Here is an 18524-nt window from a genome sequence, read left to right as displayed (position 1 = left end):
ACTCCGGGATGCTGACCTTCTAGGCAGAGTTGCAAAGAAAAAGCCATATCTCAGACTGCCCATCTTAATCTTTTATTGGCCAGTCTGAGATATGGCTTTTTCTTATTAATGTAGATATTTCATTAATAATTGGCCGTTTCCAGCTACAATAGCCATTTACAACATTAACAATGTCTACACTGATCAATTTGATGTTATTTTAAATGGACAAAAAATTGCTTTTCTTTCGAAAACAAGGACATTTCTAAGTGACCCCAAACTTTTGAACGGCAGTCTATTTGAAATAATTCTGAGTATTTTGTATAACACTGGGCTGAACTACACTCCAATGTATTTTGTAACAAGATACTTTCGAGAGCTGTAATTTGTATTTTCAAAATACAAAATACGTTTCTATAGCATTTTTTATAGTGGTTCACAATTTTCTGGCCCCCTTTAACTCTGCATTAGTATCAGAAGTCTGATGGCACTATGGTGTGATAAGAGCGTCTGCTAAATGAACTAAATATAAATGTATAAGAAAAAATGGACAATTGTAAAGCATGCTAATAAGTATTATTGAAATGAGCTCCACCCCGAAACAAGGTACAAGGTACCTTATTATTACAAGGTAATAATACCCAGTGTGCTTTGCAGTTCATTTTGGTATGTTCATTTTCACATATACATTTTGATCATTTAGCACACACTCTTATCCAGAGTGACTTACAGTCATTGCATTCAACTAAGGTAGATAAACAACAACATATCGCAGCACGTAAGACGTTTCTTTAACCATTACTGAGAGTGTTGTTGCTGTTCGGTGCCGGCTACTTGCAAATATATTTCTGTATTTTGTATTTTAAAATACATAAATATATTTCAATTAAATACATTTCAAAATACAAGTATTGTGTAGTTTAATATGATACATTGATCTTTATGGTATTTTGTGTAATTATATTTTGTAATTGTATTTTGTACATTTTGCCCATCTCTGGTTAAGATTAGGGTTAAGAGTTAGGTTAAAGGGTTAAGGTCAGGGTTAGGGAACGGGTTAGCTAACATGCTAAGAAGTTGCAAAGTAGCTAAAAAGTAGTAAGTGGTTGCAAAGTTGCGAATTAGCTAAAATGCTTGTCCGTGATGAGATTCAAACACGCAACCGTTGAGGTTGCTACACGTTTGTGTTATATATACCGTCCTTTCCTTTCTGCCTTAAGTAACCTTTAGTATTATGTAACCATACCAAACTTAACATATTATACTAATTTGAGTGTCCCGGATTTTCGTTTACTATGTTATGTCTAGTCTATGAGAACAGTCTGACAAAGCTCAACATTGCTGCCTTCTACTGACTAAAAGCTGAACTGATAATCAGTCTGGTGTATGTTTACAGTATATTCACATTTCCTCACCTGATCTGATCTCACAAGATGCCCCTGTCCAGAAATGGACATCAGCCCTACATCACAGCGACAATAATGACATTATAGACTGACAGAGGATGCAGGCATTTATTCAAGGTAGGTTATGTTGTACATAAAAATGCTTTCAGTTTTAGCACATTCAAAACTACATTTACAAAAACAGTATTTATAATTCATTTTAATCAATGCACTGCATGTATTTAGTTGAAAGCTGATTTCTAATTTACCCATAATTAAGTATAGTGTTTTTGTTGTAATCGTATGAGATATACAGTACATTGTAAAAAAATTCAAAGGTACTCTCACTGTAATGATGAATGATATGAATTAATGTACTGTCATACAACGACAATGTTGGATCAACTGACATCTGCAATTTTCATGAAGCTTAAAAACCCTTTGGGTAATAATAAATTAACCAATTTTCTTCCATACAAATGCAAAAGCATCAGATAACAAAAACACAGAATATACAGTAGCTACATACATTATTTACATAAATTAAAAGCACATTTTCTAAAATCTCCTCATCCTTTCCTGTAGGACCAAATATTTCTTATTCCAAAAACTATGCATAATGTCAATTTCTATTGCCGGTATGGTATTTTTGTGACCTTGTAATTTTTTGCTGCAATCTAACACAAATTCTTAATCCAGAGCACCAACACAAAACAATCTGCACATTTCAAGGTTATGGGTTTAAACCGCTGTGAAAATGCCCAAATCATTACTTTGTAGAATTAATTGTTTTGTTCACTGTTTGTAATTATTAGTGTTGAGAGTGTTTTTCTAACACAAGTTTTAGGTGTTTGAGTTTTAAAGGGCTACTTCTGGATTTTGGCAATGAAGCCCTTTATCTACTTCTCCAGAGTCAGATGGATACAGTTTTTATGTATCTACGTGAAGGAAGTTGCTAACTAGCATTAGCGCAATTGCTAACTACCTCTAACTTCCTTCATACTGGATGCAGAGACATAAAAATGGTATCTGTGAGTTAATCTGAACCTGGCGAAGTATGTAAAGGGTTTCATTGCCAAAATCCAGAAGTATGCCTTTAAGGGAGGGGGGGGAGATACAATAACACCTCACTGTTAGTTACTTCTCAGAATCACACAGTGAAAGTATGATAGCTATCAAATATAGCTACATCTCGAGTTAACAATTCTTGAAGTTAAGAGACAAAATAAGAAAACAGCTTGTGCTCAGAATAGAATTTCACTTTTGTATCATCTCATTGACTCTAGAGTTTCAAGAAAGACAGCAACACTGGCTATGTTATATTAGTTTGGTTTTAGATCTAAGTACACATGACATTCATACTACTTCTGCAAAGGGAATCCTACACAAACAGCATGAGTGTAGATTCATTCACTGCACACAGATACTCTAACTGATATATTACACCAACAAAAAGTATCTAAAAGACATGTAAAAATCTATTATTCCCCCCCCAAAAAATCTGTACTACTGTAGTAAATGAGGATAGGGTTACAACGTACTAGCTGTGAATACTGGAAAGAACACACGATACTTGCCATCACTGAAGAGCTGAAACCAGGTTTGAGGAAGCAGGAAAGGGGAGGTCCCAGCTAATTCCAGGTATTACCTCCTGTTTCCCCTCTACCCTAAGAACTCCTGTCTGTGATACATGTCTGGATCATAGTATTTGGTGACCACCACTCTGTTGGCAAACTTGCGGCCAGTGAGGGCCTGCATGGCTTTCTGACAGTCTGCAGCAGAAACATACTCCACAAAGATCTGAAACAAAAATAACCATCAACCTCATCAGGATCCAAATAGCAAATGTATATACAGTGCATTCGGAAAGTATTCAGACCCCTTCCCTTTTCCACATTTTGTTACATTACAGCCTTATTCTAAAATTGATAAAATAAAATACTCATCAATCTACACACAATACCCCATAATGACAAAGCAAAGACAGGTTTTAGAAATATGTGAATTTACAGAAAACAGAAATGCCTTATTTACATAAGTATTCAGACCCTTTGCTATGAGACTCGAAATTGAGCTCAGGTGCATCCTGTTTCCATTGATCATCCTTGAGATGTTTCTACAACTTGATTGGAGTCCACCTGTCGTAAATTAAATTGATTGGACATGATTTGGAAAGGCACACACCTGTCTATATAAGGTCCCACAGTTGACAGTGCATGTCAGAGCAAAAACCAAGCCATGAGGTCGAAGGAATTGTCCGTAGAGCTCAGAGACAGAATTGTGTTGAGGCACAGTTCTGGGGAAAGGTTCCAAATCATTTCTGCAGCATTGAAGGTCCCCAAGAACACAGTGGCCTCCATCATTCTTAAATGGAAGAAGTTTGGAACCACCAAGACTCTTCCTAGAGCTGGCTGCCCGGCCAAACTGAGCAATCGGGGGAGAAGGGCCTTGGTCAGGGATGTGACCAAGAACTCGATGGTCACTCTGACAGAGCTCCAGAGTTCCTCTGTGGAGATGGGAGAACCTTCCAGAAGGACAACCATCTCAGCAGCACTCCACCAATCAGGCCTTTATGGTAGAGTGGCCAGACGGAAGCCACTCCTCAGTAAAAGGCACATGACAGCCCGCTTGGAGTTTGCCAAAAGGCACCTAAAGGACTCAAGAAACAAGATTCTCTGGTCTGATGAAACCAAGATTGAACTCTTTGGCCTGAATTCCAAGCGTCACATCTGGAGGAAACCTGGCACCATCCCTACGGTGAAGCATGGTGGTGGCAGCATCATGCTGTGGGGATATTTTTCAGCAGCAGGGACTGGGAGACTAGTCAGGATCGAGGGAAAGATGAATGGAGCAAATTACAGAGAGAGCCTTGTTGAAAACCTGCTCCAGAGTGCTCAGGACCTCAAACTGGGGCGAAGGTTCACCTTCCAACAGGACAACGACCCTAAGCACACAGCCAAGACAACACAGGAGTGGCTTCGGGACAAGTCTCTGAATGTCCTTGAGTGGCCCAGCCAGAGCCCGGACTTGAACCCGATCAAACATCTCTGGAGAGACCTGAAAATAGCAGTGCAGCGGCGCTCCCCATCCAACCTGACAGAGCTTGAGAGGATCTGCAGAGAAGAATGGGAGAAACTCCCCAAATACAGGTGTGCCAAGCTTGTAGCGTCATACCCAAGAAGACTCAAGGCTGTAATCCCTACCAAAGGTACTTAAATAAAGTACTGAGTAAACGGTCTGAATACTTACGTAAATGGAATAGTTTTTTTTATTTTGAATACATTTGCAAATATTTATAAAAACCTGTTTTTGATTTGTCATTATGGGGTGTTGTGTGTAGATTGATGAGGGGGAAAAAAACAATTTAATCAATTTTAGAATAAGGCTGTAACGTAAAAAAATGTGGAAAAAGTCAAGGGGTCTGAATACTTTCCGAATGCACTGTATGTTACTTCAACAACAATTCATACTTCATGTGGTGTATTACAGTTTTTTATTTAGTTCAGACCAATGACTTATGTTTAACAATATTGAAGAGCAGAGTCTCATGCTGTATTGAATAACCTCAGGTCAGACTCTTACCTTGCCACAGCCAGGGACCTCCACTCCGTCGACGGGCCGGGGGATCTTGATGGAGCACACGCTGCCGTACTTGCAGCACTCCTCTCTGATGTCCTCCAGGATCTCCTCATAGTCCTCGTCGTCCACCAGCTCCTCAGGCATCACCATGTTGAGCAGGCACAGCACCTCTGTGGGCAGCCCAGACTTCTGAAGTCTCTGCAGCCCAGGCACCTGCAGCGTCACCGGGGTCTCGATGATGGCAGTCTAGGGGGGAGGAAGAAAAACAGGCCAGACAGACGGCATATTTAGACTGCTGATACTCAGATGTGTTTCTTGCAATTCAAAATGCACAAGGGAACTGCACTCACCGGATTGGCGTTTTTGGCCCCCACACTTGCTCTCTGAACGATTAGCTTTTTGTCACCTAGTTGCATGCCGTTGAGCCCAGCCACTGCCTGACAAACATACACAGAAACGTTTAAACCTTTAAAAACAAGATTGATTTGACACCAAAACAAGATAACGATAACCATGAGAAAGCATTTGCTCATCTGTACCTGATCAGTCGCACTGACGTCTACATATTCACAAAAGGCATAACCTTTGGACAGTGACGTGGCACTATCCTTCACAAGGTTGAAAGCTTTGAGTGGTCCGAATGATGTCAAGAGCTCCTTCACCTGCACAAGAGATGAAGACAAGCAGAGGCATAAGCAGGGTAATATGAATCCACCACATATTCTACTGAATGAATTCTAAGCCTCCATTTAATAGTCATGAGGAGAGAAATCATACCAAGGTGAATGGCCTGGAGAAGTGCAATAAATGACATGGTCAAAGAAAACAAAATATGTGTTTCTTATATCTGTATTTAAAAATAAAAAAATGTGTAGAATGTGTATCAGTTTCAGTGTGATGAGATTAAGATTGCTTAATTGCGAAGCAAATCAATTGTTTGTTAATAATTTGTTAATAATTTGTATATGCATACAATGGCTGGTGTTTTATAGAGTAACTATTTAATTATGACAAATACTAAATCCACAATAATCCAGGGAAACTATATATAAGGTTTTTGAAAGAGCCCTGAATGACTGATTTGCTGCATGGCAAAAACATTAACAGGCACAGACAGACAGTACTGGATTAACAAACTTTGTGTAATGTATTTATTTCAGTGCATTTTATTCATATTTTACCAGAACATTCAGTTTACTTAACAATAATATAAAGTTACTAAACAGTAATAACACGGGTTGTGCTGAAAATTGTGCACAGGCTATAAAATCGAATACTTATATTTGCTTACTACTTCAACTGATCCATCAAAATGATGAACCCATCATCAAAGTAAACTGATTGGATATCACTTCATCTAACTCACTAAGGCACAAAATGCACCTGTTTAATACAGTCTTAACTTAATTTTTAAGGCTGAGAACCACCCCAAAACCTAACATATCGGGTATCTGATTATTTTATCCCAACCCTAACTAATTTGGTCCTTAACGCGTTCCAAAAGAGTGATGGGAGAGAGAGAAAGAGTAGCCAGGAAGGGAACCTGCTGGCTAGGAGTGTATCCGTAGGAGGAACGGAATGTCTTACTTGCCTTGTGTTACATGTTGGCATGGCAGCAGTAGATCAGTACTACTGAACAAATTATGAGCGCAGACTTAACGATCTTACAGGCCCCTAGCTGGGGACAAAGTGGGGGAACAAAAATGAAAGAGCTGTGAGTATCAAAGCAGTAGCAGTGACTGCAAGAGTAAAAAAGAATAAGAAAATAAACACCAGGGTACAATCAGGGTACTGTTTAGAAAGAAATCATGAGGAATGGAAAGTTAGAATCCAATTCATTTAGTGCACAACAACATTGCAGACCTCTGCCATTTCCCAATCTCTCTGGAACTTGGAGTGAAGATGTAGCACAGTCAGGGCTTAATATATGTTTGGTGTGAGGAATCATGGAATACGGTTGTTGGCAACCATTAGACTTAACCAGGAATTTTACTCAGGCCTGCATATTGTGTGTAAACCTAAATCTAGGATATGTTATCTCGCTGAATCTTATGAACTGGACTTTGCTTACCTTTGTCAAATAAGCATCCTTACAATGAGAAATTAGCATACAGATGAACAGTTACACTTTTATAAAGAAGATTTATCACTCACTGGAGTACTGATAATCAAGCCTATTCATGCACCTATTCATATAATTATAGCCCCTGCAAGCAGGTGGTCAAGCATTTATCCCATTCAAAAGTATGTTTTCATGGGACCATTAGTGACTATAAACTACTTAACTGATAGAGACACTATTGTTATTTCTGAAATCAAGTGAATGAGATTGAAACTGGGTTGATGATTATGCATAAATAATGTGTAAATATACATTCACAATTTAGTTCAGTCATGAAATCCCTAGCTGAGTTTTTATTCAAACACATTACAGCGATTCATGGAGTGAAAAATAATGTGTTCACATTAACTAATGCTAATGAATAATGCTAATGAAATGTAATCTCATGATTGCTAACAGAAGTGTAACAGCAAACTGCATAAAATGAGGAGTTACTCGCATCTTCTCAAATATCAGACATAAATACTACATTCATATTTTGATTTCGATACAACACTGGCCAAATTGTAGACACAATGAAAACAGAACCTGCAAGAATATGTAATTCAATTGAAGGTAAATTATTCAATGTTTTTCAAACAGCAACTTCTCCTTTGGGTAGGGAATACATTGTGCTGTGCACAAAAGCACTCACACACCTGCAGGGTGTGACTGAAGCAAATGCTGTCAGTGCTGAATGTGTTAGTTCTTATAAGCATCTCTACACTACTAAAGCCTGCCATGGCCTGAGGGCCAGGGAAAGAGTGTCAGTTACAGTTAAGTTCATACTGTCTACTTTAGGCCAAACGTTATTCCCATTGTTACTCCCTAGTATTTTTTTATTCACTTGTGCCTATAAGCTTTATTTAGCTGACTGTATCTAAACCAGTGGAGGACGGCTCATAATAATGTCTGGAACGGCGCAAATGGAATGGCATCAACCACCTGGAAACCATGTGTTTGATGTATTTGATACCATTCCACTGATTCCACTCCAGTCATTACCACAAGCCCGTCCTCCCCTATTAAGGTACCACCAACCTCCTGTGATCTCAACATGGTTGTAAGTGTGAAGGACAAAGGTCACTTCTCCCCCACCCAACCAAAACAGAATACTGTAAGTCTGTCAATTCAGTGACCAGTTCAAGAAAGTAATACAAATGAGAAGGGTAAGGTATGCTTGTGTTGTCAATGTGAAATTACTGTTTGAGTAAAGTACCTGATCATCATTGAGATAGTTGGGTAGGCCTCCAATAAACAGTTTATGTGGGGAGTCTGGTACCACTGTGGACACGACACCTACAGAGACAAAAACGACAATAAACACGTTAAACTGCAATATACTTGTACTGTAGCTGATATCTACTGGTGCCATGAATGTGAACTACATAACTAAGAAAGCATGTTGCTACTGTACAAACCTGGGACATGAAAAGCAGGTTGTTCTGAAATGCCAGGTAGAGGCCGGTAGTCATGTGGTCGTCTTATCTTCAACGATTGACCTTGGAAAATGATTCCATCGAAAGCCATGGCCTGTGTGGTCTCATCAATAGACCGGAACTGGAGAGGAAGATGCCAAACAGGGAGTTAAACTTTCTAAGTAAGTTATGCAAGGCAACTAATGTTACACACCAACATATACAGAAGAGAGAGGACATAAGGCAACCTACCTCTAGGAATGCAAAGTTCTTATCCTGATTTATCTGCACAGCAAGCACAGGGATGCTAACGGCTTGCGATAGGCCTGCAAGCCTCATTTGGGCATTGAAGAACTCTGCCATAGACTCCTAAAAACAGAAATAAATAAAGGAAAAAATAACAGCTGAAACCCATACAGTAACTACATAAATACCTTGAAATACGATGTTGTCACTTCAATGAGCAAGACAATGTAAGTCCTCTCGGAAGTTTACCTCGGTCACACCAAAGGGAATATTGCCAACATAGAGACGTCGAGCCTGCCTAGTCATCTGACTGCCAACTATGGGCACTTGGGTGGGTGTTACTGCCAACCCAGTCGTGGCAGCTGATGCCAGCAGGGCTATTGTGGGTATCTGCCCAGCCGCTGAAGGGAAAAGTAGAGAGTAAGAGAAACTTCACACAACCTTAGTAACTGGCACTGTTCTTGACAATTAAAATCGAAACTAATCTTATTTGTCACATGTGCCGAATACAACAGGTGTAGACCTTACCGTGAAATGCTTACTTACAAGCCCTTAACCAACAATGCAGTTTTAAGAACTTGTATGAACTTGACAGGAATTAAATGAAGCCGGGGAACATCACAGGGGGACATTAACTGGCAAAGAGAAGCTGACAGATACCTTGCATAGCTTTGTACTGCAATGGTGTGATGTGTTCAAAGCCAGGGGGAGGCACATCCCAGTATCTGCAGGTCCTTTTCTTCCTTGTTCTTCGTGGAGAATAGCTGAGTAAACAGAATACATGTTGACTCATTGTTGGCAAAGATGACACTGAAAAGGCAATACCTGAGTATACCTGACATGCTGCTTTCTGTCAGTGAGTGGCTCCAGGTACCAGGGGCTGAAGACTCACCTGTGCTTCTTGTGATCCCGTGAGGTGCTCCTCCGCTCCCGGCTCTTCCTGTCTCGACTGCGGCTTTGCTTCTCTCGGCTCCGGTTGCCCCGGTCTTTGCTCCAGCTGCGATGTTTCTCACTGCGGCTCTGAGACCTACTGCCGCTCCTCTTCTTGCGTCTCTCCTTCTCTCTCTCTATGTAACGTTAGGTGGGAAGAGAAAGGATGGAACATAAGCCCAGCTTTTGGTAGCTATATACAATCATATTTCAGCATCATTAAGCCCAACGGATCATACACCTGACATACCTAACATGCAGAGAGGGGTTGTAATAAACTTGTATGATCTCTTGAACATAATTGCATAAACTTCATTTGATCGGGGTAAAATACACAGAAGCTTCTTCCGGCGATGTGAATAGATTTGACCAAAACTGAGTTCATAACATTCTGGTGGGATGCTTATTATGGACCAAGATATAGCTACCGGCAAGCTGACTAGGCAAACGAAATTGATCAGTCAGTCTGGGATAGCTAGCTTGATTATCTTGGTAACAACTAGCTAGCTCTAGCTGGCTAGTGCAATAGGTCAATGAGTGCGTCTAGATATCTGGTGCAGCTCTAGTTAACTAGCTAACTAACTATCAATTTATCTAGGTAACTAACTATCAATTTATCTAGGTAGCTAGTTAATTCACTCGAACTATAGCCATGCCATGTTTGCTAATCAATAAATGAAGTGGCTAATGGTTAAGTTAGCTAGCTAGTCAAATAGGCTACATCTGCATACAGCAGGACTAGCTCTGCTAGCAAAGCTAGCTAGCTAACTTGACAACTGGCCACATAACCACAGCAATGCATGCTAGTTAGCTAACTGAGCTAGCTAATGTTAGTTAGCGACCTAAAAGCTTCTAGTTAGCTAGAATAATTGCAACTCATCCAACATTGAAGGCTGAAATAAAATGGGAACTCACCCTGTCGGTTTTCACTCAGCTGTTTTTCGAATTCCTCAAAATCAGCCATGATTAATGCAATATTTTAAACTGATTATATTCTGTATCTGCCTGACTGCCTTGACGCCAGAGTCCAGCTAGCTAGAATTGTAGTAGACCGCTTCATGGATTTTTCCAGTCGTCCAGGCAAACTGCTCACGCTATCCATTCCACAGAGTGATAGAACATAGCTACACAGTAGCAACCCAGATGAGAGAGTAGCCGAACATTCCAAGAGTGTGCAGATCAGGGAATTTCATAGAAACGATGAACATGGGGAGCGTTCATGAGCAATCACATTGTGGGGAGTTGTAGAGTTTTAGTCAATACTGTAATCAGTTTGAGAAACTGAATGCCAGGTGTGGATTAATTAGTAAAAAGCTGAGAGGATAACCACATGTTTTCTCTACAATGCTTATAATTAAATTTATTTGATACAGGTTGGAGATGGAGACTTTGGGTCAACATTTGGCATGGAATAAAACAGGTCAAAGAACCTGGGAAGCTGACAAAACAGTGCATGCTGAGCTGTGTGTGTATGTGTGTGTGTGTGCAGGGCTGGACTGCACATCTGGGGCCCGATGTGCCATGAGACTTAGAGAAAATCTTGCAGTTTTAAAGCATCTTTTATTTATTTTTTATTCTAAATATTTTGCCATGGCTTATGACATGTTCATATGCTATCTGGGGGGCCCTCAACCAACATGTTCATAATAAGTTATCTAGGTGGGCCGCGACCTCCAGGCGGCTCTCAACTTCCCAAAATAAAATAATAATATTAACTTTTCTTTTGGGGGAGCCTGGAGGTCGGGGCTCCAGGGCACGTGCCCGTTCGGTAAGCCGGCCCTGTGTGTGTGTGTCTTTCTGTCAGTGTGTGTAGGCTATGCATGTTACTGGTACGTCTGTGTGAGTGTGTGTGATTCAGTTCTGTTTCTATGCCGTATCCTTGCTTTGTGGTGCACTAAATGAAAACGGAGCTAAATAGAGCAGGGCCTTAGCAATGGGACACCATCTCCCCCACCTCCTCTGCCTCCAGGAGGCGTGAGCTGCCTTGCCATGCTAAACATAACATGTATACAACATGCATGGAAAATGACTGACTCAGCTGTGCGCTATTAAAAGAGCTCAAATCCCAAAGTATTGCTAGGGGGGACTGCTGGTCAGAGCTACACTCTGAATGGGCTGGGGCTGGGAACATTGCCCCACATGAGAAGACCTAACCAGGAATACTAGCAGACATTTTTCCACCAGAGATCTAGCCAACACAAACCGTAAGTGGAGGTTGTGAATGATATCAAAGCATACTGTAGGTGTGAAATGGAGACAGTCAGCCAAAGGCACCCGGCCAGGACAGTATTTGCACGTTTTGTGTTGAGACACAGTGAAACTTGTTACTTTAACTGTATGGTTCCATGTTCTGATTTGATTGTAGTTGTGTAGGAATGGCAGGATAACATCTATGATTACGGTCTTTAGTTGTTTTCACATTGTGTCTTTGTTGCATTTGTTACATTCATGTTATTCTTGGATCTATTAAGTTTATCTTGGAGTTGTGCTGATGTTACTGTACAGCTTTTGAAGATAATGTTGCTATAGTATTTTTAGGTCAGGGTATATTTAGAGCCTCCCTTAGGACAGACACACACTGTACATGGTAAACTGTGGCTTAAGTGCTATTACAACACCCAGTAGAACAAAAACTGTGGACCAATCCCACTTAAACTGTAGTGGGACAAACTGGGATTGTCAAATGTGGTGATTGCAAGGAGATAGTAATCTGAGGAGAGAAAGTTACTGTATCTTATACTATATGAATGAACTATGAAATGTTGAGTCACCTTGACTGTCTGACAGACAGCATATTCGGTATGCCTCACATTGACGCTGTCTTAACTGAAGATGAGGTTCACTTTGCCCTTTGTAATAATTTGAGGTCATGTATCAAGGAGTATGTTTAGCTCCTTCTGATGAAACAACCAGTCAGCATTTACTAGAGTGATCATAAGTTATATCTTCTAACTTGCTCTGTCACTACAGTACATGGTCAATATATGTTTCTTCTGTTTCCATTTCAGAGTTATAAGAGTAGTTAACTTAAAGGCCCAGTGCATTCAAAAACGTGATTTTCTTGTGTTTTATTTATATTTCCACACTATGAGGTTTGAATAATACTGTGAAATTGTGAACATGATGATAATGCCTTTTAAGTGTAAGAGCTGTTTGAAAGGACCACCTGAAATATCAGCCTGTTTTGGTGGGATGGAGTTGTGGCCTGCCTGGTGACATCACCAGTTGGTAAATTAGTTAATAGGCTAATAAGAAAGACAGCTCCAACCCTCTCAGCCAATAACAGCTAGTTTTTAGTTTTCCCCTCTCACTCTGACCACTCCCAGACAGTCCTAGCTATATTCATACTTGAGACATTGCTATTTTCTAAAAAGCTATTTTGGTTTCTTTTTGACCATTTTAATTGAAAACAATCACAGTAAGGTACTTAATTGTTGCCCAGAAATGATTTGAAATTGAGATCAAAACGTCTGCATTGGACCTCTAACGGTTGTCTTTAACAGGGTATTTTGGATACCAAAATCATGGACCTGGAATATCTGTTGGTATGAAATACATTTTTGAGAACGTTCAATATTCTCACTTTGATTATACACTGCTCAAAAAAATAAAGGGAACACTTAAACAACACAATGTAACTCCAAGTCAATCACACTTCTGTGAAATCAAACTTTCCACTTAGGAAGCAACACTGATTGACAATAAATGTCACATGCTGTTGTGCAAATGGAATAGACAACAGGTGGAAATTATAGGCAATTAGCAAGACACCCCCAATAAAGAAGTGGTTCTGCAGGTGGTGACCACAGACCACTTCTCAGTTCCTATGCTTCCTGGCTGATGTTTTGGTCACTTTTGAATGCTGGCGGTGCTTTCACTCTAGTGGTAGCATGAGACGGAGTCTACAACCCACACAAGTGGCTCAGGTAGTGCAGCTCATCCAGGATGGCACATCAATGCGAGCTGTGGCAAGAAGATTTGCTGTGTCTGTCAGCATAATGTCCAGAGCATGGAGGCGCTACCAGGAGACAGGCCAGTACATCAGGAGACGTGGAGGAGGCCGTAGGAGGGCAACAACCCAGCAGCAGGATCGCTACCTCCGCCTTTGTGCAAGGAGGAGCAGGAGGAGCACTGCCAGAGCCCTGCAAAATGACCTCCAGCAGGCCACAAATGTGCATGTGTCTGCTCAAACGGTCAGAAACAGACTCCATGAGGGTGGTATGAGGGCCCAACGTCCACAGGTGGGGGTTGGGCTTACAGCCCAACACCGTGCAGGACATTTGGCATTTGCCAGAGAACACCAAGATTGGCAAATTCGCCACTGGCGCCCTGTGCTCTTCACAGATGAAAGCAGGTTCACACTGAGCACGTGACAGACGTGACAGAGTCTGGAGACGCCGTGGAGAACGTTCTGCTGCCTGCAACATCCTCCAGCATGACCGGTTTGGCGGTGGGTCAGTCATGGTGTGGGGTGGCATTTCTTTGGGGGGGGCGCACAGCCCTCCATGTGCTCGCCAGAGGTAGCCTGACTGCCATTAGGTACCGAGATGAGATCCTCAGACCCCTTGTGAGACCATATGCTGGTGCGGTTGGCCCTGTGTTCCTCCTAATGCAAGACAATGCTAGACCTCATGTGGCTGGAGTGTGTCAGCAGTTCCTGCAAGAGGAAGGCATTGATGCTATGGACTGGCCCGCCCGTTCCCCAGACCTGAATCCAATTGAGCACATCTGGGACATCATGTCTCGCTCCATCCACCAACGCCACGTTGCACCACAGACTGTCCAGGAGTTGGCGGATGCTTTAGTCCAGGTCTGGGAGGAGATCCCTCAGGAGACCATCCGCCACCTCATCAGGATCATGCCCAGGCGTTGTAGGGAGGTCTTACAGGCACGTGGAGGCCACACACACTACTGAGCCTCATTTTGACTTGTTTTAAGGACATTACATCAAAGTTGGATCAGCCTGTAGTGTGGTTTTCCACTTTAATTTTGTGGGTGACTCCAAATCCAGACCTCCATGGGTTGATACATTTGATTTCCATTGATAATGTTGGTGTGATTTTGTTGACAGCACATTCAACTATGTAAAGAAAAAAGTATTTAATAAGATTATTTCATTCATTCAGATCTAGGATGTGTTGTTTAAGTGTTCCCTTTATTTTTTTGAGCAGTGTATAATCACTCATAGAATTGGAATTTAATTCTTATTCTATGTAATCACTCCTCGCTCATCCATTAGTCAATCCATTGATTATTGATTCATCTTGAACATGCTTTCATCATATCATATAATGGACTTTAGACCAACGTGTATTTCTATAAGAATTCACTGCATACTTCTGAAGAATACATTTACTGCCTGTATTTTCAATTCAATACTTTCAAGTTTTCTCACTAAACACTAAAACATGGCACTATATGCTACTGAAAATGACATTCCCATTGGTATTTTCCAGAGTATGGACCCAGCTGCCATTCTGCTGGTGCCTGTTGTGGTGGTGGTAACAGCAGTGGTTATTTTTCTGCACAGTCTGGTGCTCAAGTTCTTGTCCACAGGAACGGTACGCAACAAGGTGGTCGTGATAACAGATGCCTTAACAGGACTGGGAAATGGTAAATCCCTTGTTTTGATTTTGAAAAACAAAGCTCAGATATGAAATGCAAGTAGAAATCTGTTATTACATTGTTACTAAAACAGTATTCTGTCTGTACATTTATTAATTCAAACCTTCTTTGCAGAATGTGCTAAGTTGTTTCACGAGGGAGGAGCTAGAGTCATCCTTTGTGGAAAAACTTGGGAAAAACTTGAAGGTTTTGCTGATAACCTGACTAGCGCTGCAGACCCTAAAATCGTAAGTATGTCATAGCTCTTAAACCCCACAGAGCAATGATATGGTCTTTATAGGCCTGATAAAAAGTTTAGTTTTATTGGCATCTATATGAATATGTATAAATTGCAAAGTGACCATGAATATCCTAAAGATTAATAACAATATATTACGATAATTTGGTCCTGCATCATTGTGAAATCCTCTTTCCCTTTCCTAGACCTTCCCTCCTAAACTTGTTCTAGTGGATTTCGGTGACATGAACAGCATGCCAGATGTGATCGCAGAGACGCTGGAGTGTTATGGCTGTGTGGATGTGCTCATTCTCAACAGCAGCCTGAAAGTCAAGGCCCCAGTACAGAGCACATCACTGGAGATGGACAAGCTAGTCATGGACAATAACTACTTTGGACCTATCACAGTGGCTAAGGGTACTATATCACAACAGAGCATAATTGAACTCAGTTAAAATGAATTTGAGTTTGAGAGTTGTGTTATATTGGTCCCTTCCACAGGTTTGCTGCCATCCATGATGTCGAGGAGGACTGGCCATGTGGTTCTGGTCAACAGCATCCAGGGCAAGCTGGCTATGCCTTTCCGTGCCACTTGTGAGTTCAGTCATTTTCATACCGACAGTAGGCCTACTTCTGAATGTAGTTTGATGAAGTTTGAATTAACAGGTATTCAGATGTTCAGTATGAATTCCCTCAATAATGAAACACAATTGTACGAGCAGGAGATCAGGGTCTGAATTTGTCTTCTGCTGGGTTTCAGATGCTGCCTCTAAGCATGCGGTCCAAGCCTTCTTTGACTGTCTGAGGGCTGAGGTCCAGGAGTATGGCATCTCTATCAGCACTGTCAACCACACCTTCATCAGCTCCCCTCCACCTGCCGAAAAGACCAACAAGTCCATCTGGTCAAGTAAGCTGCTGTCTCAGTTGATGCTCTTAAAGTTCCTAACTGTGTATTGTGCTGGTCTGACCACTCTAACCAACTTTACCCCCCCCCCCCCCCCCCCCCCCCCCTCCCAGTCTTCTCCAAACAGAAGGTTATGGGCATCACACCAGCAGAGGCTGCCAATGAGATCCTGAAGATTCTGAACAGCAAGAAGAGAGAGGTGGTCATGGCTCACTCCCTCCCCAAGATGGCCATCTACGCCAGATCCCTTTTCCCAAATGTATTTTTCGCTGTGATGGCTGCAGGAGTGAATAATGCTGCAGCTTTAGAAGACTCAGAAGCGCTGTAGTCTACATAGCATTGGACTGACTCTGGATTCTGGATACACACCACATAGAACTGGGGATAAGATGATGTGTTGGACCAGCACTTATTACTGTCAAATATGGAGGAGCAGCTGAGACCGGAATGAAAAGAGAAGAAGACAAAAATATTATTGAAATGACAGAATGTTTTCAATGCTGAATGGACGCAGGTGTCGGAAAAACATGTCGGAAAACAATTTACTTGGAAACTAAAATGACTTGGGTATCTCATAAGGGACAATACTTGCTTCAGTAGAACTGTCATATAGCAGAAATTAGGGAAACTGTTGTTTATTAATTGGAACCATATATCAGGCCTACTGAGCCTAGAAATAAACCTTGTTTGGCCCTCTGTCTTCTTGTCTTTACTTTTCATAATATATATAACATTGGTAAAGAGACCACTTTGTAGCCTACAGATGGAATTGGAGACTCGTAATTGTATTTTGTGACAGAGGTGGACGGTAATTGAATTACAATCTCAACTCACATAGTCATGAAGTAACCATTTTACGCCAGCTAGTGGGCATCAATGGAATTGCATTGGAAAAGACGGCGCATGGCCACGAGCGACAACTGACTCTTGAACAAGAATATCGATATGGTTTTACGAAAACTGATTTTTCGCGTCTGTGCATTGAACAGAACACCTCATTCTGTAAAGGTTTTGAATACTCATATGTCTGCCTTCAGTGTATTGAGTCCTAACACCGACTTCAGAGTAAAACATGACCGACACAACGTCTGCTTTTCCATCAACCTGGACGGCGAGGGTGAGCGTGAAACAGAGCAGGGATTGCCATTTACAACCAGGTTACAATAACTCGAGGCCGGTGTTCATGCATGACCTACTTGGGAACGTTCCTAGTTAGGAACGCATGACTGTGGGGAATATAATATGTTACACGTATAAATAAGATTTTACTCTCTTGGCACAGGGCATCAGCATAGCGCGGTGCTGCGCTACAAATTCACGAGCAAGAAGGAGGTAGTTCTATATCGTGGAGCTCCGCCCCATAGGGGAGCTCTGCTCCTATTGGTTTACCCACTGCCCTAAGGCAGCATCAGCCTGAGACAAAATTATGCACACACCTGCAGCCAATAGGAGTACAGGTGTCCCTATAAGAGGGGATGCCTCCCCTCAATCAGCCTCCCTTTATCTTCAGCGACTGGACTATACTGAAGAAGCCATGAAGAGAAGACTCAGGACGAAGAAAACGCAGTCGATTTTCCAGATCATCGACGTTGTCCTTACAATGAGCACACCTGGAGATTTTCCATGATACGGGCTCTGAGAGGTCAGAAGACTTGTCTTTCGCTGCAGCCTCTCTGAGGTCGGATTTTCCCGGACTCATTGAGAGGGCTGCCAGACGTTTGGAAATACCGCTGCATCCTATTCCCTCCGCACCGGAGGTGGATTTAATGGAGGGCGGCCCCTATTCCCGGCCAAGGAGAGCGGCAGAGACACTGGCTCCAGCAATGCCCTCATTGGCTAAATACGTCGAGGGCTCATGGGAGGCACCTCTGGCGGCGCGTTCGCCGGCTAGATCGTACCTCCCATTCACCAGAGTGGAGGGAAGATACCAGGGCCTTACAAAGGGAATCCCCAGGTTAGAGAGCGCCATGGCTGCGTACCTCGTACCGGGTTCGAGTCCCTGGCCCTCTTCCAAGAAGGCCACCTTGCCGACACAGAAGGACCGTCTCACAGCGCAGCTGTTAGAGAAGTCCTTTACGTTGGGAGCCCAAGCTGTAGCAGCAGCTAATAACATTGCCCTCCTAGCGGCCGCTCTGTCCCG

The 18524-nt window shown here is 41.9% G+C and overlaps 1 protein-coding gene and 1 pseudogene across 2 annotated transcripts; one reads left to right on the top strand and one right to left on the bottom strand.

Annotated features, from left to right (window-relative positions):
- Nucleotides 1-2772: 2772 nt before the first annotated feature.
- On the bottom strand, nucleotides 2773-10602 carry LOC311142935 (splicing factor U2AF 65 kDa subunit-like; annotated as a pseudogene). Its single transcript, XR_014615227.1, has 12 exons — nucleotides 10554-10602; nucleotides 9601-9775; nucleotides 9369-9472; nucleotides 8958-9109; nucleotides 8715-8831; nucleotides 8466-8604; nucleotides 8264-8343; nucleotides 6531-6621; nucleotides 5483-5605; nucleotides 5294-5380; nucleotides 4947-5189; nucleotides 2773-3164 (listed from the first exon to the last, which is right to left on the bottom strand). The product of XR_014615227.1 is annotated as a splicing factor U2AF 65 kDa subunit-like (transcript).
- On the top strand, nucleotides 9554-17082 carry LOC311142927 (dehydrogenase/reductase SDR family member 7C-B-like). Its single transcript, XM_084178678.1, has 7 exons — nucleotides 9554-9827; nucleotides 15095-15251; nucleotides 15378-15490; nucleotides 15687-15897; nucleotides 15982-16074; nucleotides 16241-16387; nucleotides 16498-17082. The coding sequence occupies exons 2-7, from the start codon at nucleotides 15098-15100 to the stop codon at nucleotides 16710-16712; spliced, it is 933 nt and encodes a 310-aa protein (XP_084034804.1). The 5' UTR covers nucleotides 9554-9827; nucleotides 15095-15097; the 3' UTR covers nucleotides 16713-17082.
- The last annotated feature ends 1442 nt before the right edge of the window (nucleotides 17083-18524 follow it).

This window comes from Coregonus lavaretus (genome assembly GCF_964263955.1).
Source record: "Coregonus lavaretus genome assembly, chromosome: 2".
Lineage (NCBI taxonomy): Eukaryota > Metazoa > Chordata > Actinopteri > Salmoniformes > Salmonidae > Coregonus > Coregonus lavaretus.
Note: the sequence above shows the minus strand (reverse complement) of the source record. Positions and strands in the feature narration are given on the sequence as shown.